Source organism: Oncorhynchus masou, chromosome 31 (genome assembly GCF_036934945.1).
Source record: "Oncorhynchus masou masou isolate Uvic2021 chromosome 31, UVic_Omas_1.1, whole genome shotgun sequence".
Lineage (NCBI taxonomy): Eukaryota > Metazoa > Chordata > Actinopteri > Salmoniformes > Salmonidae > Oncorhynchus > Oncorhynchus masou.
The window spans coordinates 58,673,656-58,699,635 of record NC_088242.1 but is presented as its reverse complement, the minus strand read 5'-3'; the positions used below and the strand labels follow the sequence as shown (position 1 = coordinate 58,699,635).

At 46.5% G+C, this 25,980-nt stretch overlaps 2 protein-coding genes across 8 annotated transcripts in view; one reads left to right on the top strand and one right to left on the bottom strand.

Moving 5' to 3' along the window:
• The window catches only part of fgd4a (FYVE, RhoGEF and PH domain containing 4a), a 106,585-nt gene extending 99,976 nt beyond the window's left edge, over window positions 1-6,609 (top strand). For all 7 annotated transcript variants that reach the window (XM_064951514.1, XM_064951512.1, XM_064951516.1 and 4 more), the window contains 10 exons: window positions 1,408-1,546; window positions 1,815-1,873; window positions 2,112-2,258; window positions 2,358-2,530; window positions 2,938-2,968; window positions 3,077-3,157; window positions 3,275-3,400; window positions 3,568-3,705; window positions 3,970-4,110; window positions 4,291-6,609. In XM_064951514.1, coding sequence (XP_064807586.1) covers window positions 1,408-1,546; window positions 1,815-1,873; window positions 2,112-2,258; window positions 2,358-2,530; window positions 2,938-2,968; window positions 3,077-3,157; window positions 3,275-3,400; window positions 3,568-3,705; window positions 3,970-4,110; window positions 4,291-4,551 — 1,296 coding nt within the window. In that variant the 3' untranslated portion in view covers window positions 4,552-6,609. The remainder of the gene's footprint in view (window positions 1-1,407; window positions 1,547-1,814; window positions 1,874-2,111; window positions 2,259-2,357; window positions 2,531-2,937; window positions 2,969-3,076; window positions 3,158-3,274; window positions 3,401-3,567; window positions 3,706-3,969; window positions 4,111-4,290) is intronic.
• A 134-nt stretch (window positions 6,610-6,743) lies between these two features.
• nup205 (nucleoporin 205) lies at window positions 6,744-25,754 on the bottom strand. Its single transcript, XM_064951510.1, is given in 38 exon segments — window positions 6,744-7,060; window positions 7,378-7,433; window positions 7,674-7,802; window positions 8,369-8,498; window positions 8,579-8,745; window positions 9,182-9,305; window positions 9,422-9,498; window positions 9,501-9,549; window positions 9,705-9,775; window positions 9,889-10,154; window positions 11,709-11,830; window positions 12,005-12,196; window positions 12,330-12,478; window positions 13,782-14,088; window positions 14,364-14,555; window positions 15,419-15,499; window positions 15,594-15,751; window positions 15,930-16,001; window positions 16,145-16,294; window positions 16,528-16,767; window positions 16,978-17,142; window positions 18,516-18,718; window positions 18,875-19,064; window positions 19,296-19,533; window positions 19,771-19,980; window positions 20,081-20,131; window positions 20,287-20,469; window positions 20,633-20,835; window positions 21,034-21,184; window positions 21,286-21,423; window positions 21,687-21,803; window positions 21,967-22,307; window positions 22,453-22,681; window positions 22,771-22,930; window positions 23,071-23,215; window positions 23,293-23,464; window positions 24,369-24,511; window positions 25,659-25,754. Coding segments are annotated over 38 exon segments (5,952 nt in total). The 5' UTR covers window positions 25,687-25,754; the 3' UTR covers window positions 6,744-6,907.
• Window positions 25,755-25,980: the final 226 nt, after the last annotated feature.

The window sequence follows — 25,980 nt, the reverse complement described above, 5'->3', positions numbered from 1 at the left end:
TACAAATAAAAGCCCCTCCTAAAATCCCCCCAAAAAAAATATTCAGACTAAGCAAACCCACAGCGTGAGCTGTGATTGGGAATAGTTAAGACCACGCATACCTCGGTGTAAGCTGAGGTGGCACAGGTTTGATTACCAAAACTAGAAAACTATACCACATGAAGCTACACAGCTGGAAATGGTTCAACTCTGAGACTATCGATCCCTACAGAATAAGAGCAAATCTTAGATACTAATTATTAGTCTGCAGCTACAAATTATGTAATCCTGGGATGCGAATACCGACAACCGCCAACGTATCCATTACAACAGACACTATCAGGAGCCGCCGATAGAGCAACCACCATGAGTAACCAGAGACTCTAATGAACTGACTCTCCCGCAGACTGTCCGACGATTCCAACAGAGAAGACAAGGACATATGGGCGTAACTATATTAATTGCAATTATTCCAGAATGAGCGAGTGTTAATGTGCAAAGGATTAGCATTTCAATTAATATAATTATCCACTGTGTGTAGTGATCCATTTTGTCTTTCCCGCTCTCTCAGTCCACACCCCCTTCCCTTTGTATACCAAACCGTCATATTGGTTTAGCCCACTAGGAGATCATCCCTATCATTGTTTATGCATTTCTGTGATTATTTAGTTAGTTAGTAAATACATGATTAAGCCAATTGGTGTATGGACGATTCATGGTTTAGGCTGGGTTTGTGCAGATAACCTAGAATTCTACGACGTTTGAACAGAGACTGGCGTAAGGTAAAGAATAATTAATTGAAGACTAGTTGATCAGATATTAAAATATCTGAAGAGTTATATTTGGAAAATTATAATTTTGTAATCTGAAGATTTTCCGTGGTGCCCCGACTTCCTAGTTAATTAAATGTAAATGATTAGTTTAATCACATAATAATATTTTATCAAATCAATTCTCTGTAAGTAAGTCTTCACCATTAATGATGCCAAAGACACAACAACATGGTCTGAGTTTTGAACTATAGCACCATAATCATTTACCTGTGGATATACATATTTGCTGCGAGCCGAGGACTCTCATTTGGTTTACTAGGAGAAAGCCCAAAAATGACAGATACAGGCCAACTGAGGAACCTAAATGACAAGGCAACCAGGTGAACAGAGAAGGTAACTAAACACAGGTGAATCCAATAAGTAATAACCAGGGTAACCTGGAAACTAGAAAACAAGGGTGCCCTCCAGCTGTAACCTAAAGAAACAACAATCAAATAAAACAGAAACTGTGACGACAAATAGTCATGGAACAATCGATTTATTGTTGTGTCCATTGATCCTGTTGAATGGATATGCCTCAAACAATTTGTGTGACTTTACTTTTAAGCCTTCAACCTTCAAGTGACAATGGACTGTTTTGCTGTGTGTTTGTCAGAGCCAGGAGGCATGTGGCAGTCTGACGCTCCAACACCACATGTTGGAGCCGGTACAGAGAGTTCCCCGCTACGAGATGCTGCTCAAAGACTACCTGAAGAAACTGCCTCAGGACGACCCCGACCGCCGAGATGCAGAGAGTGAGTACAACACTGGAAATTCACAGGAGTGCTTTTACTATTTATAATAGAACACAGTAGAGCAGAATTGCATGTAACTCATTTCGACAGACTTCTTGTCATTATAATCATGTATAATTTACTTCACATTAAAAATTGAAGATATTTGAATCGTCCAATGCCCAGTGAAAACATTTGCCTTACACTGAAAACTGAACAAATCTGTTGTTCACAATTGTAGAACATTTTTTATTAGAAAGGTCAAAATGAATCATCCCTTGTTTCTCAGAGTCATTGGACATCATCGCCATGGCAGCCACACACTCCAACAGTGCCATTCGAAAATCTGTAAGTACAATCCCACTGATAGCACACCACTCTTATAATCTGAAATAAAATCAGGACCCGTATTCAAAAAGCTTGTCAGAGTGCTGATCTGGGATCAGTTTTTCCTTTAAAATTTTAATGAATATGACTACATGGACGGGGGGGGGACCTGATACTAGATCAACACTCCTACTCTGAGACACTTTTTTTGGCTAGTGCTTGAACCCAACCAAGCATTTTGAACCCCTTCCCTTCTCAGGAGAATCTGAAGAAGCTGCTGGAGATCTATGAGATGCTGGGGGAGGAGGAGGACATCGTCAATGCCTCCAATGAGTTCATCAAGGAGGGACACATCCTGAAGCTGGCTGCCAGGAACACCTCGGCTATGGAGAGATACCTCTTCCTGGTGAAAAACTCACACATTTCACTGTATCCGTAATCAATATAGGCAATATATTAGCAAAACAAGCATTAATCACAGATGTTTCTTTGTGTCCCCCCTCAGTTCAACAACATGCTGTTGTACTGCGTGCCCAAATTCAGCCTGGGAGGGGCCAAGTACACAGTGCGCACCCGCATCGGCATCGAGGGCATGAAGGTGCTGGAGACCATCAACGAAGACTACCCTCACACCTTCCAGGTGTCTGGCAAGGAGAGGACTCTGGAGCTGCAAGCCAGGCAAGATCTCAATCCACCCTTAATACACCCTACAGAGCCATTAATGGATAACTACTATTGTTCTCAAGATAAGTGTTACTCCACCCTATGGCCATTTGAATGAAAACTCTTTACAGCCATGATTCTCAAAATAGCTGTTAACTGTATACTACAGTCCCACGGCCTACTGCTAACAATATGGATAACTGTACCACCCAAATTCTATGCAAACCCTATGGGGGCTTAGTGTATGATAAGTGCACTACTACAGCTCATGATAAACAGTAGTGTAACATAACATTCTATAGATTGGAGTCATTGTGGTTACCCCAAACCACAGCTCAGCTCACGACATAAGTTACACCACAATCCCACAACTGACAAAATATCTCACTACTACTGTTGTTGTTTTTCATTGTATTTTTCAGCTCCGAACAAGACAAGGACAACTGGATAAAGGTACATAATCACATTCTTATTGGTTTACACTCTTATAGTTATATTTTCTGTATGTTCAGTATATTTGGGTGTGTGTTACTGACCTGTCTCTGTATGTGTGGCCTGCAGGCTTTCCAGGAAACCATTGAGATCTTCCATCAGAAGAACGAGACGTTCAAGTCCGCCTCCAAAGACGTGGAGGAAGTGTCAGTGAGTGCCACCACAATGAACATGACCTCTGACTCCTATCACTAGGTCCTGTGTACTGTATCTGTACCAATGACCTTCGTGTCTGAGCTACATGTGTTTGTATGTATTGTAATCTAGACGGCAGAGCTGGGGAAACGTGCTCCTCGCTGGATTCGGGACAAGGAGGTGACAATGTGTATGAAGTGTGAAGAGCCCTTCAATGCGTTGACACGACGGAGACACCACTGTCGCGCCTGCGGATATGTGAGTGAGGAGTGTCCGTTTGACCCCCTTCTCTCTCTCCCTCAGCACCCATTATAACGTGCTTATACTAAATGCTATACTCAACCCATTTGACGGCTGGCTGTTTGGCTAGTTTACACTGTCGTTCATTCCGGATTAGACTGATGCGTCTTCTGTCCCTGTATCAGGTTGTGTGTTGGAAGTGCTCAGACAATAAAGTGGCCCTGGAATACGACAGCAACAAGATTAACAAGGTGTGTAAGGACTGCTACTCCATCCTGACTGGAGAGGAGAAGGCCGAGGGCAAGAAGAAGGGCATTCTGGAGGTAAGTGGAAAAGAGAAACGCATTCACCTGCATATTTTATCTTTATTTAACTACGCAAGTCAGTTAAGAACAAATTCTTACTTTCAATGACAGCCTAGGAACAATGGGTTAACTGCCTTGTTCAGGGGCAGAACAACAGTTTTGTACCTTGTCAGCTCGGGGATTTGATCTTGCAACCTTTCGGTTACTAGTCCAATGCTCTAACCACTAGGCTACCTGCCACCCCATATCTTCTGTGTCTAAACTGCACTCCTCTGTCCCCAGATCGAGGCGGCTCAGTTTTCTGGGAGCAGTATCATTTGTGGCTTCCTGCAGCACTGTGAGAAGAACAAGCCCTGGGGGAAGGTGTGGTGCGTCATCCCAGAGAAGGAGGCATTGGTTCTTTACCTCTACGGAGCCCCACAGGTCAGCCACGTCATCTGGATACTGTCAATCACAGCAACATGCTCTAACACTGAAGCACGGGGTGCTATGAATGGTTCCTGGAGTTTTCCCCCCTCACTCTTTGATCTGACCAGGGAAAACTCCTGGCCCAAGTTAAGATATAAATGATCTCTACCTTTTACATCTCCTCCCCTCTCTCAGGATGTGAAGGCCCAGTCCTCTATCCCTCTGCTGGGCTACTCTGTGGAGGACAGCCCCCGGCCTGCCGACCCTCCAGCCAGCTTTCGTCTGTCCCAGTCCAAGTCTGTCCACAGCTTCGTGGCCGAAAGCGAAGAGCTGAAACAGCGCTGGCTCAAGGTGATCCGGGTGGCTGTGACTGGGGAGGTGCCAGAGTCCCAGATGCCCAACGATGCCACAGCCAACGCCACGGACACCCAAGAGACAAGCTCAGACAGCACCTAACTGTGTGGTGTGGCATTTAACAGCTGAGGGCCACCAGAGACGTATGTGCATGTATGCACACACACACACTCCCATGCTACCTTCATGGACACACACAAGACAAATGTGCAAACTCAGTGCTGGATAAGCTGCCTCTCCTCCCCAGAGTGGATTCTACAAATCTTAAGCGAGGACTTGGCTTGGCTCCACCACCACCAGAGCTGTGCTGGAATGGGAAGAACACAATCCAGTCCAATCATCACTAGAGCAGAGCAGGGGGAATGGACCTCAGAACGGTCTCTACTTCCCCCTGTTCAGGGCAACCTACCTGGGGTCTTGCTCTCTGAGTAGCCCAAAATAGTAAATAAGATAGTTTACTCAAGCCATTTAAAGGTTCCTGTCTGTCATGCTCACGTCAGAGGGAACAGCTGGTTCTTGTCTACTTATTGTCCCCTCCCGCTCGCCCAACCATGACCAGAATAAATGAGTCAGTGAGATGTCACCACCTCCACAAAGCAGGGGGCAATAAGTAGACCAGAGTGGCCCAGCCTCGATCAGATAAAATTAGGTAGTGGGGTGTCTCTACCGTCCCTGCTCAGCCCTCACTGGGGAGGCCTGCAGGCTTAACAGGCCTCCTCCAGCTTCATAGATGTGGGTCTGCCGATGTGAATCAAGAGGGACTGGCTAGAACTACAGTCTTATGAATTAGCCCTGTATATAGTGTTACTCCATTTTCATGTACAAAGAACCAATGCTCTCAATATGTTTTGATATCAAAGTTTGAGCAGTGTTTTTGATCGAAAAACCTAACATACTTCTGACATACGAACAGTGGTTGAAAGTAAAGGATTCTGTCCTGGGATAGTAGCACAGGGAAAGTTCAGTCCTCACTTCTCCAATCAGTTTCACATCACAGTAGCCATCTATGTTCTACTGGCAAGAATAGAATCCATCTAACAGAGTTCCTCTTGTACCTGGGTCAAGGTCCCAGAAAGACCTATTAGTCAGAACAGCAACCGAGAGGATCACTCTATACTTTTCAATTGCTGTAACCCCATAAACTAATGGAAAGGATGCAGAAGTACTCACCCATCCAGAACGAACATGCTTCAATCCAAACCCGCTGAGGGATAGCCTTTCCAGCCAGGCAATGCATTATGGGTACTCTGCTGCACCTGTTCCAACCTTCCTCACCTTGGAGTCCAGAAACTTCTCCCAAGTCAGTGACCTCTAAAGCAACCACATCCTGGTCAGAGTAATGTGTAGAAAAGTGTCACATTTTACAACTGCTGTGATTGACAATGTCAGTCATTAGAGCCTTTACTCTAATCCTGTAGGCCTTTAGTATGAAGACAGACACGCTGCCATATGGCAGCATTGAGGATGAGTGAATGGTTGTACAGCTTTAATGACCTAGTCCCACAGCCCCGTTGTAGACATGTATAGATTGATCTTATCTGAATGTATAATATACATAGTGGGGTTCTTTGTAGCTTACCAAGAGGGATGACTAGACTACTAAGGACCCAGATCTTGTCTTACATGGGGACATCACCCCACAAAGCAGCACAATCAGAGGTAAACACAATGACCAGGTGGGGAAAGAAATGTACTTGTTTAAAAAATAAAAATGTATTTAAAGAGTAATTCATAGAATATGTGCATGATGGTTTAAGGAAAGTAGCACAAAAAAGTTAACCCTCAAATTGCCATGTGTTCTGTCCCATTCAGCCATGTCAACTAACAGATTCACTAAGGTGTTGTCCCTCATTCAAATTGAGTGTGACTAATCTAGGACTGCAGAATTAAGTGTTGAATGGAATAGGCTAATGTGCCTATAACCTGTGTTCATACGTTCTACTGTTCCTATCCCCTGTACAATGCACCTCTCCAATACCATTCTCTCCGTACTCACAGAATGCAGAAGAGCACACCAATCCTGTCTTAAGATCTGAATGTAAAAAACAGATTGTTTGTTCACTCTCCCGATTCCCCCCTCCCCAAGGTTTGAGAATCTACGCACTTTACCATCTTATATAAAGTGTACCTTGTAAGAAAATAAAACAAGATTAAGTATTACGGAAGTATGTCACTGGTTGCTTTGTGAATATGATCCTACTTTCACTATGACTTGTTGACCTTTACAGTTTTGGTTCTCTTTCCTACTTTTTCTGATCATGAGTCCCATTACAAAAGAGGAAACAAAACAATAATTAGTTGGTAAATCATTACATTTTAGAAAAGTATTTTAATTTCACAATAGAAAAAAAAAATCCATATCACCAAAAGCTATGATCAAACCAAAAAAATCTTTCATTTAACATTTCATGAGTGTGTTTTTGTAAAGGTCTGTTGTATGTATGGGCCGCTGAGTGTCTCAGCTCTTGGGCTGGCGGAGCAGGCCTCGGATCCTGCGTACCAGGGCCTGGATGAAGGTGTATCGAGAGCGGACCTGGCTGTATAGCCCCTCCACCTCCAGCAACTTCCTCTGTAGAGCCTCTCCGAAGCCTGCCCCCATGTCACTCTGCAGCTGGAGATGACGACAGAGGAGAGGAGTCAGTCTTACTGGGAACTAACTCACAAGAGACTTGCAAAAAGTGTCTGCCACTCAAGCTGAAAACACAATCACTAATTTCTATACATGCATCGTCACCTGTACATATTTTTCCTAAAAATCGGTGCTCTTAATCACCCATTGTTCTAGGTACTCGGTGTAGACATAGGCCCTGTCACACTCCGCCCTTTGACACAGTTGGAGGACCGCAACGTTTCAAGGGGCATACGTACAGATTATTTACAAACATGTTTCTCCCCCACTGTTAGCATAGTCCAGATAAAGTAACTCACCTGTTCCAGGTCTTGCTGGCTGACTCGGGACAGGCCCAGGGCACGTCCAAACGAGTCTGGGGAACACAGGAGAAGCACACCCGTAAGAAGGGTTGTGATCAACACAACCAGGAAAAAGGCTACCCATCATCTGTCATGATATAGGTGAAAGAAGGTTCAGATTTTGGGAGGTAAAACCCTCCCAGAAAATAACCCCCCCCCCCCAAAAAATAAATAAAAAAATAAACGTCTGCTATCCCTAGGAGACCAATCTCAATCCACCCCAGAGGGTAAATTGAGCCAGTTTAGAGCTTCACCGTCAGTCAAGCGTGATCTGTAGGCGCTGGCGCCAGGCATTAGGGAGTCTTTGGGGTCAGTGGGGGTGCAGTACAACAGGTAGTACTCCAGGTGGCGCCACATCACAAACAGGCAGGTCTCAATCACATCTGAGGTGTGGTGAGGTCAAGGCATTTCTCATGCTCACCACTTATGACTGCATTTTCAAAGAAATGTTCCATTTACATGCAGCTACAGCACAGGAAATTGCATCAATCATACTTTAACAGGTGTCAAACATTTTTCTACCACGGGTCACATCTGGTCTTCAGAGGTCGGGAGGGCCACACTTAGACCTTTTTAAAAAATTAAAAAATAATTTTATCCATCACTTTTGGAATGTGATGCTTTCTGACTATCTAGCTTGTGAAAAGACTAGAAATCTAGGTCCATTTGGATTTAGGCATTACAATTTAGATAATTTTCCCACAAAAATATATAAATTAATTCATATCTTTTTTTGTTTAACTCAAAACACCCGCGGGCCAGATTGAATGGGCTTGTTCGACACCCCTGTCTCTAAATCAAAACCACCCTGAGATTAACCATAAACCTTTAGCTCAGTCCCTTTACCTAACTCCTGCACAGCAGTCTGGTCTGGGGGTAGCTGAGTGTAATTTAATCTGGCTAAAATCTGGTTTAATCCGGTCTGGTTCAATTTAATATAGTAGGATACAGGAGCAGAGGGCCAGCAGCTTTGCTCTGTTGTTGATGAGCTGGACCAGGCGTCTCTTGGCCAAGAGGCTGCGCTGAACAGAGGAGATCTTCTCTACTCCACCAGTACCAGACACCAGGGCCGCGCACAGCTACACACAGGACAGAGAGACGAGTTAGGGCTGAGGCACTTTATACATCACCTTGTCAAGAGGTCGAGTGTGTGTGTTACCTCCTTGAGCTCTTCTGGGGGCAGCTGCTCCAGGCTCTGCAGCTTGCCCAGGGCTTGTCTATGGCTCTGGTGGAAGCGGAAGAAGTCTGCAGCGCTGTTCTTCAGCAGGAAGAGAACCAGACCCAGGCTGGGCACACGAGAGTACAGGGCTGATGGCAGGGCCAGGTCTGAGGCAGGGCAGGAGAGGATTTTAGTCATTCACAGACAGGGGAGATTGAGAGGAACATGTGGGTGGGGTGGGTGTGTGCGCGCGCAATGTGCAAGTCAAGGCTCTCCAATCCTGTTCCTGGAGCACTACCATCCTGTAGGTTGTCACTCCAACCATCATCTAGTGCGCCTGATTTGTATCATTGGCTGGTTTATAAAACGGAATCAGGTTAGTTACAACTGGGGTTGGAACAAAAACCTACAGGAGGGTAGCTCTCCAGGAACAGATAGGTGTGAAGCAGGTTAGGATTTCTATCCCACACACATACTCTGGCTGTAGGTGTCAAGAGGGAAGGTTGGAATAAGCAAAAAAAAAACACAATTCCAATGAAATAGGACAAATATAACCAGCCACCAAATGATTAGGACACGCAGCGTAGCGGAAGAGAGTCTAACCTGTGTGGCCGTCTCGGCTGGCTGGTTCGTTGACCGAGGGGCTGAAGAGACAGATGCTGAACTGGGCCTGGGCTGAGCTCTGCAGTAGCAGGGTCTGGCAGTACTCCATGATGTTAGCACACACCTGGGGACAACAACAACAAAAACACTGTCATTGTCACAATAGGAGTTGGAAAGACGAAACAAACAGATCCGGAAACGGGCTGCATTGATTTTCTTTTTACCATTCCTCTATCGTACCTGTTGCATGGCCACCTCCATCTCCTCCCGTCGCTCGGCAGGGTCCCCCGGGGCTGCAATCTCTGCCTGCTTCAGAGTCGCTCCCTCTCACTCCCCGCCAGACGGCCCAGCAGAGACAGACACTGACGCTAGGGGAGAGGCATGTTGTTACACATCACAAAATACCCGATTGGATTGAGTAACCTATCAGGACTAAATGTCCAGCTACTGACACTGTGACTGAAGGTCCTGAAAAGAGAGACAGGAGCACGAGGCAGGGTGTTAGTATCGTGCCAGTATCTACCTGAAATCTGCTAATGTGACCCTGGAACTCCGGCAGAGCTGCACTGTTCACATCCTGTCCCTCAAGAGCTCCTACAGACACACACACACACACAAAAACCGGCACCATAATATCACATTAGTCCCGAACCCGGGTGTGCCCCAGCTAGGTGTTGTGACTGTCCCTGGTATGGCTGTGTATGTACCTGGCAGGGCAGTCTTGCTGATGATGCCTGTGAGCAGGGAGAGTTCCTGCAGCGCTCCCATACTGAGCTCCTGACAGCGCAGCAGCCCTTGGATGGTGTCGGCATGGACGATCAGCCACTGGAGGACCTGTGTTGCCCCCTGCTGGTGGTGTGTGGTGGTGGACGTGAGGATGACCTGGAACAACCTGAGAGCAGGCAGTAGGATCTGTCTGTAGCGGTCCAGAGGGCTGGGGATGAACCCTGAAGGGTCCCTCTGACCAAACACCCTAGAGACACACAGGGAACAGGTAAAATATGACAACTCAGATTTATACCACGATTCAGTTAAATCAATAAGGATAAACACAGAGCATTCGGAATGTATTCAGACCTCTTCCCTTTGTTACATTAGACTTCTACATTTTTAAATCAATCTAATACCCAATAATAACAAAGCAAAAACTGTTTTTTAGACACGTTTGCAAATTTGTATTAAAAAAAAATGAAATATCTTATTTAACATAAGTATTTGCTATGAGATTCAAAATTGAGCTCAGGTGCATCCTGTTTCCATTGATCATATTTGAGATGTTTCTACAACTTGAATGGAGTCCAACTGTGGTCAATTCAATTGATTGGACATAATTTTTAAAGGCACACAACTGTCTATATAAAAGGTCCCACAGTTGACAATGCATGTCAGAGCAAAAACTAAGCCATGAGGTCGAAGGAATTGTCCATAGAGCTCTGAGACAGGATTGTGTCGAGGCACAGATCTGGGGAAGGGTAGCAAAAAATGTCTGCAGCATGGAAGGTCCCCAAGAACAGTTCTTCTTAAGACGTTTCCTAGAGCTGGCCGCCCGGCCAAACTGAACAATCGGGGGAGAAGGGCCTTGGTCAGGGAGGTGACCAAGAACCCGATGGTCACTGACAGAGCTCCTCTGTGGAGATGGGAGAACCTTCCAGAAGGACAAACATGTCTGCAGCTCTCCACCAATCAGGCCTTTATGGTGGAGTGGCCAGATGGCAAGACAGGCACCTAAAGGACTCTCAGACTATGAGAAACAAGATTCTCTGGTCTGATGAAACCAAGATTGAACTTGTTGGCCTGAATGCCAAGCGTCACGTCTGGAGGAAACCTGGCACCATCCATACGATGAAGCATGGTGGTGGCAGCATCATGCTGTAGGGGTGTTTTTCAGCAGCAGGGACTGGGAGACTAGTCAAGATCGAGACAAAGATGAATGGGAGCAAAGTACAAAGATCTGTGATAAAAGACCCGCTCCAGAGAGCTCAGGACCCCAGACTGGGTTTAAGGTTCACCTTCCAACAGGACAATGACCCTAAGCACACAGCCAAGACAACACAGGAGTGGTTTCGGGACAAGTCTCTGGATGTCCTTGAGTGGCCCTGCAAGAGCCCGGACTTAAACCCGATCGTAGAGCTCTGGAGAGGCCTGAAAATAGCTGTGAAGTGACGCTCCTCATCCAACTGAACAGAGCTTGAGAGGATCTGCAGTGAAGAATGGGAGAAATTTCCCAAACACAGGTGTGCCAAGCTTGTAGCGTCTTATGTAAATGTGATATAAGTTTGCAAACATTTCTAAAATCCAGTTTTTGCTTTGTCATTATGGGCTATTGTGTGTAGATTGAGATTTTTTTTAAAATACATTTTAGAATAAGGCTGTAATGTAACAAAACCTGGAAAAAGGGGTCTGAATACTTTCGGAATGCAATGTATGTGATGGCTAAGGAAAATAATTACTTTGGGAGTGACCACAAAGAACAATCTGTAACTCACTCTCTCCATCCCTCTTTCCAGCCGTCTCATCCCCTCCTTACCTATGTGAGTCACTGTCAGGCACCATGTCAAACACCTGACACTCCACCAGCTGAGACACCAGACCACAGCGCAGCAGCTCCATGGCCCCCTGGCCTGTCTTAGCCACTCGTGTCAACAGGGCCTAACAAACAAAGAGCAGTGGGTCATTTAGTGTGTGTGTGCGCACACACTCCCTTTTGAGGGGGGGTGTATGAATATAAACCCTTTCCATCTCACACGTAGATGTAAAAGTTTTGGAGCAGTGAGTGCTGTAACTTTTAAGGTTAGTGTTTGTGCGCTCCCTTCCCTTTCTCACCATCTTGCTCTCGTAGATGTAGAGAGGTTTGAGCAGCGGGGGCTGGGGGCTGAGCAGGGTCTGCAGGGCTGTATCGTCTTGCCTCAGGCTCTCTACCAACACACGCAGGTAACCACTGTTACACACGTACAGCAGCCACTGGCTCTGACGGTCTATGGACAAGATCCGGTCCAGCACGGCCAGGGCAAGCATCTGACAAAGAGAGAAGCAGAGGGAGAGGAAAGTCAGACAGGCAGGCTGGAGTTCAAGATACAGTATTGCATATCGGATTGATTGTTAGTGTGTGTGTGTGTGTGTGTGTGTGTGTGCGCGTCTGATTTCACACCCTGCCGATCTCATGGCCGTCGCAGGCGTCCCTGCACACCACCTCCATGAGGGCTGTGCCGTAGCTCTCGATGATGGCCAGGTTCTCCCTCTGCAGCTTGGAGAAACCATCCTCAGGAGCAGTCAGACGCTCCCACATAGACTTCCCCGCTGGAGAGAGGGAGGGAAAGATGACAAAGATATGCATCTTCAGTTTGTTTGGGGTCTGAAATCTCTTCCCGCATTAACTGCACAGGTCAATCTTCTCGCTTTTATAAGTGTGAGGTAAATGGTTCACTGTGTCCATGAGAATGCCTGCCACTGCCCTCATTCAATGTCATTTTGACTACTCTAGTAGTTGTATGTGTTGGGGGCTTATCTAAGCTTCTGAAGGGGGAGCACCAGATAGCCCAGAATAAGCTGATCAGGGTAGTATTGAAGGCGAGTCCATGTACTCACATAGGCAGGTGCTGCTTTCAGGAACTCAACAGGCTGCCTGTTGAGGCTAGGGTGTCCAGGATTATTTATGATTATGCGCCCAGGTATCTGACTGATTACTTTCCCCATGTTAGAGATGCACACAACCACAACACCAGATCAGGTGTTGCTAATGTGTGCTTATACAGGGTCAGGAGTAATGCTGGGAAAGGTCTTGCATTCTTGTATACTGGAGCCTCCGAATGGAATGAGCTGCCTCTGCCAATAAAAACAATAGCCCCTAGGCAGCTTTAAAAAGAAGGAAGTCGTGACGTCATCGGCCTCCCCCGTTGATTGAGGAACAATAGAAAACAAAAGAGGGAAGGCCCACTTGTGCCATGTCATGATTTACCTGAACCACCTACTGAGATGTGCCTTTTGTTAAGTAAATCCGGTGATAAATGACATGAAACGGATTGCTACTTTAGAAACTGTATGATCATATTATGTCCCCTTCGATATAACCTCAATAATAAATATTAGAGGTATTTATTATTTGATTTTGAGATATCTATCTAGATCTCCCTTCGATGCCATACGGTGTACAACTGTGTTGCCGAGCCATCTTGTCACATTTTACATTGACATTTTAGCCATTTAGCAGGCGCTCTTATCAAGAGAGACTTACAGGAACTAAGTTAAGTTCCTTGCTTAAGGGCAGACAGATTTTTCACCTTGTTGGGTCGGGGATTTGAACCAGCGACCTTTCGGTAACTGGCCCAATTCTCTAACCACTAGGCTACCTGCCACAAGACAACCACAATGTAAATTCCTAGACTTTACTGTGTTTAATCGTCAATGATTCTACTCATCTACATGCAAGTCTTTTTACAGTTGTGTGTGCTTGTTTTTAAAATGGTCAAATTAATAAACTAAACTAAGGTTTGCAAACAATGACCAGAGAAAATACACACTACTACATAGCGTCCTAAAGTTGCGTCCATAATTCTCCCAAGTTTTTTTGTGTCTTCCCAGCAATACTGTAGCTCAACAATACCTTGCTGCAGTGTATCTGGCTCCTCAGGTTTCTGGGCGATCTGCAGATAGTAGAGCAGAGCGCCGTACAGATGTGCACGCAGACGCTGGAATCCACCACCCGTACAGAGGATGAAGTCAAGCAGCTTCCTCAGGATCAGGTGCAGAGCAGAGTTAGCGATGGAGGCGAAGCCCGACGATGAGCCTCCCTCCAGCCCCGCCCCCTGCTGCTGCTCCGACAGCACCGATTGGCTGAGGTGGGCAGTGAGGGTGAACACAGCCCCGGCTACTATGGGCATCAGCTCTCCTGCGGAGTCTTCTGACAACACCTGGTAGAGACAGGAGAACTTAGACCATTTTACATAGTTGCCATACACAATCTCTCCCACACACACAGTCTTGTATAACTAACCTTGTGGGGACACAATTCAGTCCCATTCAAAATCTTATCTCCCCTAACCATAAACCTAACCTTAACACTAGCTCCTAACCATAAACCTAATTCTAACCCTAAACCCTCTACGTCCCCAGTTGGTCAAATTTTGTACGTTTACTATTCTTCTGGTCCCCACAAGTATAATGAAACACGTCCACAAACACACACCTTGTCGTGCAGGTCCAGCAGCAGGTCTCTGATTATGATCTGTCGGTCGTCTGCAGGGATGAGGTCTGCAGGGCAGGCGGTGAGCAGGGTCTCCACCAGACCTCTCCATGACTGCAGCGCATGGCGCTTGGCACTCAGGCTCCGACGCACACGATTCCTCTCCACCACCTGCTGCAGGATGGAGTTGACCTCCTAGGGAGTGCGCGCACAAATCAAGGGTTTATTCAGTTAGGTGAAACAGTCAGAATGTTTCTTAATGTTCTGTAACGCTTCACGCTCCTGAACAGTCTCCCGAGCATCATTTTGCAAGGAAAAGACCATACTACTATACTCTGAATAAGGGGTTTTAAAAATTCTCTTGTCCAGTGACCCACCATGTTAGCAAAAATGTAATATCACATTTTATCATTGTGAATAATAACAAATAGAAGTAGTCAAATATTTCAAATGAATAGATCTGTTTCATTATTTTGACCACCCCACCAATTATTGGAAGTGTAAACTAACATAGTATATTAGGAAGGTATCTTGGCGGAATGAAGAAAATGTTGCTGTTGTTAAACCAATTTTCTGCAATGTTATACATTTTTCCATTGAACCGAGAGAAAATGTAGCAATTCTAAATCTAATTTCCTGAAAGCCTATGCATTTTGCCATGGCTAATCCTGTGTTCCTCTGCTCAAACATATCAAAATCAAAAGACTATCGTTTAAAAAAAAAAACTTTTTTTTTAGTTCTCATTATTGTTAGTCCCCCCCATCCTCCTTCCCACCTCCCCAGCCACTGTGCTTCTGCATTGCTTGTTCTTTTGGGGTTTTAGGCTAGGTTTCTGTATAAGCGCTTTGTGATATCTGTTGGTGAGAAAAGGGCTTTATAAATCAATATGATTGTGCTAACGCTAGTTAGCATTGGCTCATGAAACTACCTCAGACTTCCTTCATACTAGACGCAGAGACAAAAATAGTATCCAATAATTTTTTCACAAATAACTACAAAACACAGACCCCCTGCAGTACCGCGGACCCCAGTTCAAAAATCATACTGCCAGCACTCACCTCCATCAACAGTGGCCTCTGTCCAATGGCTGCCATCCCCTGAAGGGCGTTGACCTCCGCCACCAGGACTCGATGGAGTAACTGTGGAGATGACGACATCATTAGAAAAATGACATAGTAACAAAAATGCATTGAAAACAAGGTTGTGTTTAACGTACGCAAACTGAAAGCCCACCTTGACATTGCAGACGGTGTGTCCGTGCTCGTTGACGTGCTCGCAGTTGGCGATGACCTGCTCGATCTGAGTGCGCTCAAAAAAGTCCAGCTGCAGCAGCTCTGGCACATCCTGGCTGAAGTTAATGGCATCCAGCACGCTGAGGAGCTTCCTACGCACTGATGATGTCGTCACACATGGACAGCAGATGAGTACGTCATAAAATGATACGGTACAACGAGCTAAACAACCAGCTCTTGACTTCCGCAACTTACAATACAATGCAAAAAGGGCCTATAGTGACAGATTGTATATGGTTCACAGTTAGATACGTTGGTGTGAAGAACTAGAACTAACCTTTGGAGACTGTGTCAAAGTGCAGGAATCCACTGACAGATCTGCTCTCATCCATGCCGGTCTCCCCATCCGCTGATTAAAGAAACAGATCAACTGTCATGCCTTCTGCTTTTCCACTTTTGCTCATATCTCATTTACATCAATGAACAACTCATCCCAAAGAATGCAAGTTCTACAGTGTGTGTGTGTGTGTGTGTGTGTGTCGTAGTGGTTACCTGCATGCTGAGTGCGAGGCTGGTCATCCAGCAGCAGGTTGAGGAGGCGCTGGGTGTGTGAGCGCTGGCGGTTGAGTGATGTTACTCGGAGTTCGATGGCCGCTGTCTTCATGAGCCAGGACATCTGGGACAGGGCGGAGATCTCATCACCTGGGAGGGTAGAGGGACGGACACAGGTTAGAGAGAAGAGTGTGACACCCCGAGTAGTCGCCTTCCTCTCTGTCGGCTCAGTTAAGAAGGATGACTGAGTCTTTGTAGGTGTACAAATGCCTTGGTTGGCATCTGCCGTAATACTCCCACCTATCCTGTTTTTCAGATTCAGTGCAGATGAAGGAGAGGAGACCAGGATAGGAAGTGTATTGAGATGCCAGTGAGGAGCTCACCTGGCAGGATGAAGGGCAGGTGCTGCAGGTGGGTGAACAGGAAGTCCTGGCTGGTCCTCAGGTAGCGCATGGTGGGTCCTGACGTGTCTGAGCACACACACAGCTGGTAGATCACCTGGTAACAGAGCTCAGCCAGGTGTGGGGCCTGGCTGGTGAGCACGGGTCCCGAGCGTCTCTCACTGCCTCTCTGCAGCAGACTCAGGATGGCATGCAGGCAGCTCCGTGGGCACCCCAGCACACCTGATACACAGAGAAGATTTTACAACGGTAAGCGGGTGGAGTCATGAAAGCCAGGGTCGTACCAAACAGAAGAAAATAAACTGAAACGATGAGGGACTACCTGAACCAACTCTAATTGAAATTTTTCATTTTTTTCGTTGCAAAAACTTTTTTTCTACGGTGTGCCCTAATGTATACAGCCCTGATGTAAAGAAAAGAGCAGCTACTGACCTGCGTCCTGCAGGTTGGTGGAGTTGATGGGCTTCTTGACCTCGTAGCCCAGCAGGTAGAGAGCCAGGTTGGGGGTCTTCAGTTCCAGGGAGGTGATCAGCAGGTTCAGGATGTGGATCTGGGTCTCGTGGCGGATCCTCGCTTCCTTCTTCGCTGGCTCAGAGTCTGGGTGGAAGAGAGAGAGAGGAGAGGAGGTGAATTGGAATGACTGAACAGATGTGCTGAGCAATGTGACTGAATGGGCTTGGTCATTAAGAAATGCAGCGGCCATGACTGAAGCCAAATGTTGTCATGTTCGCACATGACAAGCGTTTGTAAATTCCCTCTGCCAAAACAGTACACAGTTCTTCCACCTTTTCGGTTTGGCTGGCGCCTAGGTGAACCGAACGAGTGTGCGCACACTCCCTCAAAAGACTTTCGGCAATAGTACAGTTTGTCCATCTAGAGACGCCGTAGCCAGTATACACTTCCTCAAAATAGTACGAATTAATCTAACTCAATAAATATCCTTTTGCCGAGGTGACCATAGTCGCTCATTTTCACTTATATGTAAAATTGTGCATGAAGACCATTAATCGCTTGTTGAATGACAACAAGTGCTTCATTGAAGAATCCCTACTGTTGACCAATCACCGACAAAGGGGGGCAGACTTTGGCTACCAAACTTAGGCTTGCCTCAAAATAAAAATAAATAAATGGTGCACGAACAGCCGAGAAAACCCTTACCCAAGACCAAAATGTCATCACTGTTCAATACTGTTTCGGATGGGTAGCATAAGGACGCCTTTAGTCGCTCACCTTTCTAGGTGACCTGGTTCGACTAAGTTGTGTCTTGAAGTCGTCTAGGCTAGCCAACTTCTTTCACCAATTAGCTATTGTGCAACCGTGGCAAAATTGGCAATGGATAGCCTATCACTGGGGCCAGGCAATAAATTACACAATGTAAATGGAACAATATTTTCATGCTGCATCTTTTGGTTGTCACATAGAAATTCATATACAAATATTGAAAGCATTTTATCATTTCTATAGTTTGAAGTTAAGTCATTGAAATTTGGAGCTATGGACTTTAAAAAATATATTGTCCCATGTAAATGGTGTAATTTACTGATGGTCCCCAACTATCCCCATAGGGATGTCGAATGTCAAACCAAGTAGCCAATAGGCATTACAATTGAGTCATGTGCAGCTGGGCTCCAAATTGCTGATTACTTGGGTGCTGCCAGTTGTGGGCAGGATTGAAATAAACCCAAGGAGAACTGTTACGGCACCCTTCGTTCCGTGATATACAGTTTGTTCCTATAATCATCTCACAAATCTAAGTTTTGGACCAGACTGACTTTATGACCAAAATGATCCTACTTACACATTGTAGTCAATTGACACTAGAGTGAATGTTTCGGACTCGTATCGATTCAACAAAGGCTGTTTTTAAAACGAGAAGGTGCTTTTCAGGGGCAGTCAGTCTTTGATGGGCAGGTTGGACATCTTTCACACTCAGAGATAAACATTGTTGATAGAAGGAGAGTGTGACTCACCGTCTCCTTTCTCTAGTCCCTCCTCAGCCCCCTCGTTGTCCAGACACTCCACGAAGCCAGCCATCAGCTTGTCACTCACAGTCTGGTCGTGTGTGAAGTCTCCCACCAGTCTGTTCTGGATGTTGGGGTAGCGGGCGATCCTCTGCAGGATCTTAGCACTCTGGAAGGCCGCCTCCGGGTTGGAACTGCTGTGGTACAAGTACCTGCCAGGGACAAGAGAGAGAGAGGGAATTCGACTATTGTTTTAATTTGACAGGGACAATGTACTTCAACTTCAAAGTCAACATTTCTGCGTATGTCCCAGATTTAGCACAAAGTCTCCTCGTGTGTAGTCCCTGGTGAGATAAGTGTTCCAGTACCTGGCGATGTTGACGATGTGGTCAGCCCGGCGGCTCTGGGCGCTGACGCCCTGCAGGAGCTGCTCCAGGGGAGAGACGATGAGGGAGGCCTGGCTCTCCCTCAGCAGGTCCATGAACACCACCTCTTTCTGCAGGGCCAGGTCCAGAAGACACAGGCAGTGCAACACCGCAGACTCCAGCTGCTTTTTACCTGCAAGTCGGACAGTCACAGAACCAATGAGTGGATGTAAAGAAATGTAATCTCGAGATACCGGGAATGTGAGCCACCCAACAATCTGACCTGAGAAAATACTGGAAATATGATCAGTTCTCAACTCAAACCCAAATGTTTCCCTCCTTGTACAATGCTAACAGGGAAGTCAACAGTGTTAAAACAAAAGAAAAACAGTTCTAACAGGTGTGTGTGTGTGTGTGTACTGACCAGGGAAGAGGGAGTAGGTGTCTAGCTGACGCACGCCCTCCTCCAGCAGGCTGAGGCAGAGGGTGAGGGTGGGCGAGTCGTTGAGCAGGTGGAACATGAGGCTGTGGCCGGGGGGCTTGTGGGCCAGCACCTGCTCCCCCTGGAGCTCCACTGTTTCCTGGACAAAGTCTGAGGGCTGGGGCTCGTAGTCCCTCAGCAGCTTGTGGAACACCTCCAGAACAGCATCCGCTACCTCCCACTGATAGAGGGCATATGTGGTGGAGAGGTGATGGGAGAGAGGGGGTGGAGAGTGAGACAAACCTGAAGTAAGTATTAGTAGCAAGGCACACTTCTATGCCATCTGAGAGCAAGTGCTGACATGGGTTGTAATGAATTTCACTAGCTAAATGTGATCCTCAACCACAGAAACCGGTCTTATGCAGTTCCCATCTAATGTCACCAACAAGGGACCTCAACTGTGGAGAGATTCCCGTACCTTCTCAGCAGCACGGCGATAGGCTCTGGTGGGGAAGGGAAGGAAAACGGCGTCGCGCAGGAAGGTCAGGTAGGGCTGGAATCCTGGCGCACGGAGCCCCGCCCCCAGGTTGACGGGCAGGGCGCTCTCGACCAATGTGCTGATGAGCTGACAGAAGGCTCTGGTCAGAGGATACTCCTCACAGCTCGACTCAATCTCATTCAGCTCCACCTGAGAGGGACAAGGAGAAAGGTTACAAACAGATACATGTGTACAAGCAAACAACGTACGCAGTGCAACACACAAACAATGTACGCAGGCAAAATCTCACCTCAATCCCAGCAGCTTGTTTCTGTCCAGGGGCCCGCACTGTCTGAAGAATCTGGATAGAAATGACCAGAACATGAGTGTTTGGCACTTTGTAAGCGATCCTGGCAGGTCAGACAATACCAACACCTCAGAAGCACTATCAATACTTAGGCACGAGACATGTGTTTTTACAGATTTTCATTCCTCCTCACTATACAACGGACGTACCTGAGTGTATTCCAGTGACTGCCAGAGGGAGGCAGCTATCTCCGGAGACTTGCCAAAGGCAGCCAGGCAGAGCAAGAGCTCCCCCTTGAGGACCGGCTGCACACTGCACTGCAGCAGCCCCAGCATCACCACAGCCGGAGTCCACTGGGGGTGCTCACACAAGGCCAGGCGGGCATTCTCACTCTGAAAAACACAGTGTCAAATGAGATATCACCATGGCAAATGAAAGACTTAAGATAGCTTCATTTCAATCCCTGCTTGTGACTGTGTGACCCCCATGTTTGTTTTAACATGCTTTATGTGTTCATTGTCTGTTCAGATCAGTCTTCAGCAAACCACTTCATACCCAGGTAATGATGGTGCAGAGCAGCTGCAGGAAAGAGGTCAGGCCGTCCAGCTCCCTCTGTGTGATGCCCCTTATTGGCGGGAGGCGATAGTGTGTGGCATCAGCATTAGGCAGGTCTCGGCGCAGGTTCTCGTGGTACAGCATGAGGGAGTGGAAGAAGTGCTCCCAGGACACAGGGCTGCCGGTCACCTGCATGTTATCCCCTAAACAAACAGAGCCCAATGTATTATCTGGTGGTGTCCTTAAAAATCAGTGAATGAAGGCTGCATTTATCTTTAGCTAGTGAACAAGACAGGACCTAGTACCAAGCCCTGGGGAACTCCATTAGTGAGAACATTAGACAATTGCTTTGTATCTTTACAGATTCCTACAGGGCCTTGAAGGCGAGAGTGTTTAGTTACCGTGTGGGGCCCCGTTGGTCTTTAGCAGGCTGAAGCAGTAGTGGGCACACTGGGGGCCGTTGGCCAGGCCCTTCAGCATGCGCAGGTAAGGGATGTACAGGGTGGGGGGCAGCAGGTCCCCCATCTGACGCACAAATTTAGACAGCACCACCTGTGGCACAGCACACAAGCTGTTAGAAATGGTCCCATTGGAGAATAAATTATCTTACTTTTTAATCTAGGGAGGAAGGGGGATGTGGAAGGTGATCATACCTGTTTGTGTGGGGGCCTCTGCATGGCCATGCCCAGGTAGGAGCCCTGGAGGGTGGTGTGCTGGAGCGAATCAGTGTGGCACCAGAACTCCAGAGCCAGCTCCAGCCCAAACGGGTCCTTGCTATAGAACTCTCCGATCTACAAACACACAGAAAGAAGTCAGACAAATATGCTTAGCCAATGCTACTCTGTGAAAGCAATGGTCATGTTTGCTGTTCTTACACCCCCCCCCTCCTTCTCTCCAGTGCGTCATGTTGCAATATAAATTGCTAGCAAACGACTAGTCACTTTCACAGCATATAGCAATAAGAAAGCCCCATGTAACCCAAGGAACACTGTTACGGCACCCTTCGTTCCGTGATATGACAGTGAGTGTTTAGGGTGAGGTAATGAAGGCTGACCAGGATCATGAGGTGGTCCAGGTCTTTCCTCAGGGAGGACGGAGGCTCACTGCCCATCTGCAGAGACATGTGGACCAGTCTGGCGTCCTCGTCAGCACGGTTACGCAGCTGCTTCACCTGCAAGACGTCACACACCTTGAAACTTGCACATACACACTTCTGCGTAAAGGAAATAAATATCTTCACCCTGAAAAATGGAGGACTACACAATATTCAAATTCCTATCATACTCAAACACACCAATGCACAGCCACAAAGCAAAACTGGTAGCATTGCTAACCTTCATGGGCATGAGTGCCAGGAAGTCAGTGATGAGGGAATGGAGGCGGCGTGTGTAGAATTCATCATGAGTGAAGCCCTCACATCCCAGCATGCCCTCTGTCATGAAGAGGAAGACACCTCCTAGCAGGGCCTGGTCAGCCAGTGCCTCATCTGCCTCTGTAAACTCTGCCAGGGCTGAGCCCTGGGGCAGCTGGGAGAGGGCATGCAGGGCCAGGGCCCAGGCCAGCCGACACACAGCCTGCAGCCCAGGCAGCTTCCAGGGCCTCCCATCCACCAGACGACTGTGTACTGCAGACACGTACTGCTTCTCTGTCAGCAGGGGCAGGGCCTGGAGGAGGTCTGGTTTACACACACACACACACACACACACAAACCATTGTGGTGTAGTATTTACATAGAAGTAGTCTACACAATTTCAGGGTCGACATTGCTGTGTTGCAGCATGTTCAGGTAACACGGCAACAGAATACATGGCAATTCTAACCTTCTCTATCTTCTGTTCCTTGCTCCAGGAAGCTGACGTCCAGACAGTACAGCAGTGCCATGACGAGAGCCAGATTCACGCTGTCCAATGAGCCATCAGCTTCCACTGTCACCGTCTCAAGGTGGGCAACAAGGGCCAGGGTGTCATCCTTACCTAGAGGTGATTGGCAGGTCCATGCAAACAGGCAATCTGCTAGTGCCTGTCGGCACTCTTTGATGAGGTCCGATACCTGGCAGAGAAAGACAATGTGTGAACATGTGAGGGAAGAAAGACAAATCTCCTCTGTACATGATACAATTCCCCTGAGAAGAGCTTCACCTCTTTCCTGTGTTTTTCGTTGCCCAGGCCTCGCTCTTTCTGCAGGCGCTCAAACTCCCGCGTTACATTGATCTCTGACACCAGCGTCAGTAGGCGTCTCGTCAGGCCCTGGCTCATCAGCTCATCTGTGAAGCGTGTGGTGAGGGCCACCAGCTCCCCACTGGTGCAGAACACACACGACCAAGTCAACAGAGAGCAGAGGAAAATAGTAATCTGTTGTTCAATCAGCAAGGCGCAGACCAATAAAATACTGGTCTGAACAATATTAAAGTAGGAAGTAGACAGGGAAATAGATCGTACCTTAATTCCAAGGTGAAGGTCTTGCCATGGCGGGACTGGATGAGCGAGCGCAAGGAGTTGGCCACGCAGAGCTTTCCATCCCAGTACAGCAGCACTGCAACCAGCCCCCGACTCAGACCTGGAAAGTGGGGCTGCTGGTTCTCACCTGAAAAAAATAAGTCATATTTAGAAACAAACATCCTACCATCCCATTGGTAAGGTGCTCATCACTGTATATATTACCTGCCAACAGCAGCTCCAGGGCTGCCAGCTCTCCAATGTCAAAGAGGTCACTCAAGATGAAGGCCTCTGTAAGCAGCTGCTCGGGGAGGAGACGTGACCCCTGCTGGCCCTGGATGGCAATGCCCTCTGTGCTGGCTTTCCGCACCTTCTCCCTCTGCTCTGCACTCTTTGGCTAAAGAACACAAAAAGAGAAAACATCAAGCAAATCAACTTTAGCAACCCCCGCTTGGCTTGCAGATGAGTAAAACTCATTGGCTTCTCTGTAACCAGGTTTCCATCCAACCTTTTATGCGAGTAAATGTCACAACAGGCCTGATGGAAACAGCAAATTTGTTGGTAAACTTTCCAAATGTCGACAAAACTAAATACGCTAGTCAAGGTGGGATCTTGGTGTCAGTAAAATTAACTATGCGAAAAATGGCGGTGGAAACAATTATGAGAAAATATTGATATAAATAACCATCACGCGAGAAGTACATTTGGAGTCACGCGATGATATGTTGTGGTCCTCCCACTACGACTCGGGAAAGCATGCAGTTTATTAGGCTACAGATTAAATAAGTTATGATGAACATCACAGGGTGGTGAAAGTGCACTGTGATACGCTTTACGCTCCTTTCCAATAAATATCGAGGGTCTTATTCTGGTGACATGATCAATGACGCTTGGCTGCCTTTTGACAAATAAAAATCATCTTGCTCTCTTGTCCATAATAATCTCATCATGTAGGCTATACCCGCACGGTATTTGCAAGCTGTTGGCTAGAGAGCATGTGCCAAGACCAAAGTGGGCCAATTCTCTATATAATGCAAAATACGTTGTATCAAAACCATCAGTAGAGTTGAAAATGCAATGGAAACCAATTAAACTTTTTTTGTTTTTGTTATTCGGTACATGGGAATTTAACCACAAAGTTATTTTTATGTGCACTACATCATTACACACAGCCTTGGTGATTGATTTGATGGAAACAGATCTTTGTTGGGGAAATGTGCATACTCTTTATGCAGATTTTTGAATATTTGCATAAAAATCTTGCCAATTGGTTGGAAACCTAGCTTCTGACAGCATCTCACCGGGTTCTTGTAGAGTGAGAGGAAATTGGGCTTGTGTTTCTTGAGTTGAAGGTCTAGGAGGTGGACGCTCTCTGGTTGCCTCCTCCACACTGCACCCTCCACTGTGTCCCATAGCTCCTTCAGCGGCCCCCACAGACTGGCTCCTGATAGGGGGGCACAAGTAAAGTCAAATCAGTCAGTGTCTTGTGTCTAGCCTATACAATGTGTTCAGAACATTTCATAAGACTCAAATCAATTTGCTTTTTATCCTGCAGTCTGAACAACCAAAAAGAACATGGAAGTAGGTGGTTTGAAGTCAAATACAAAATCTGATTAATGGCCATTAAACTTATTGGGGCACATCTTGTTGATGTTGCTTGCTAGCTACTCTGTGGACAGTGTGACAAGAACATGTGGTAGCTAACAAGTTAGTTCATCGTTGCAGTTATCTAGTTGACATATGTGGCTAGCCAAAAGGGCCTCGTTTTGAAAGTTGTATGATCTTATCCTTGAGGCTTTCAAAAATGTTTCTTACATTATGATTTTGAACATTCCAAACCACTGGGAAACGTACATAGCAGGCATTGTTGTCACCTTAACTTCTGAGTGATAGAAAACACGTGCACCACCAATCAGCCTACACCAATGCGCACACCTCGTTCCTATGCCAACTAGAGTAGCCATGTCAGCAAATGACTGCTGTCTGAACACACACATCTGATTTAGTCACTTGCAACTTTGCTGTTTGGACAGACAGTATTCCAAAACAGATGTGAGCATTAGGGCCTGCAGTGTGAACAAGAGTTTAGTCGCACATTGTTGAGACTATGAGCAAGTTAGCTAGTTAACTGGTGTGTGGGCATTTTACATTTTATTTACCTAGTTAACTACAGTAGCTAACTAACGTTAACTACCTAACGTGATACGTTAGCACGTGATACCTTTACATTCGTTTCCTGGTAAGCGCCCTCTTGAAGCTAGCAATAGGCAACTAGCTAATCAGCTCTGTATTGAACTGGTAGGACGTTTGCTTCATGTCAATGCATTTGGTTGTTTCATCGAATTTTAAATCAAACATACCCATGCATGTTATTAACGTTACAGTGACCATGCCATAGCAGTCAGCTAACTACTAGCGCTCCTGTCCTGACTGCCTGAACTTGACACAGATTCCCCGTTATGTAATCAGACTGTATTTTATACAATTAAAATACCTCGTCAACAAACGTGTATTGTGATTAGTTGGTAAATAACCATAAGCAACCTCTCACTCCTCTATTGTTTGAAATAACAGAAAAATAAAGCCCATACCTGAATTTACCGCCATCTGCGCCGCCATGTTAAAACAAAGATATTAGAGAAAGGTGGAGATAGGAATCAAATCGCGAAGGAATGAGGAAACATATAACGCCCCACCCAGCAGACTGTTGACAAATCGCGTTCACGTTGTCATGCTGCGTCACAAAGGTGCTAAACTAATCGTCACTCAATCCCATCTCGAAGTCAGGGAATGAGTCGAAAAACCTTCCTATTTTCCTCGAAAGTACGTAATGTCACGATTCCAAACTGTGCGATATTACTGAGAACAGGTTAATTATCTCACATATTGGAAAATATTTGTTATATTGTACTT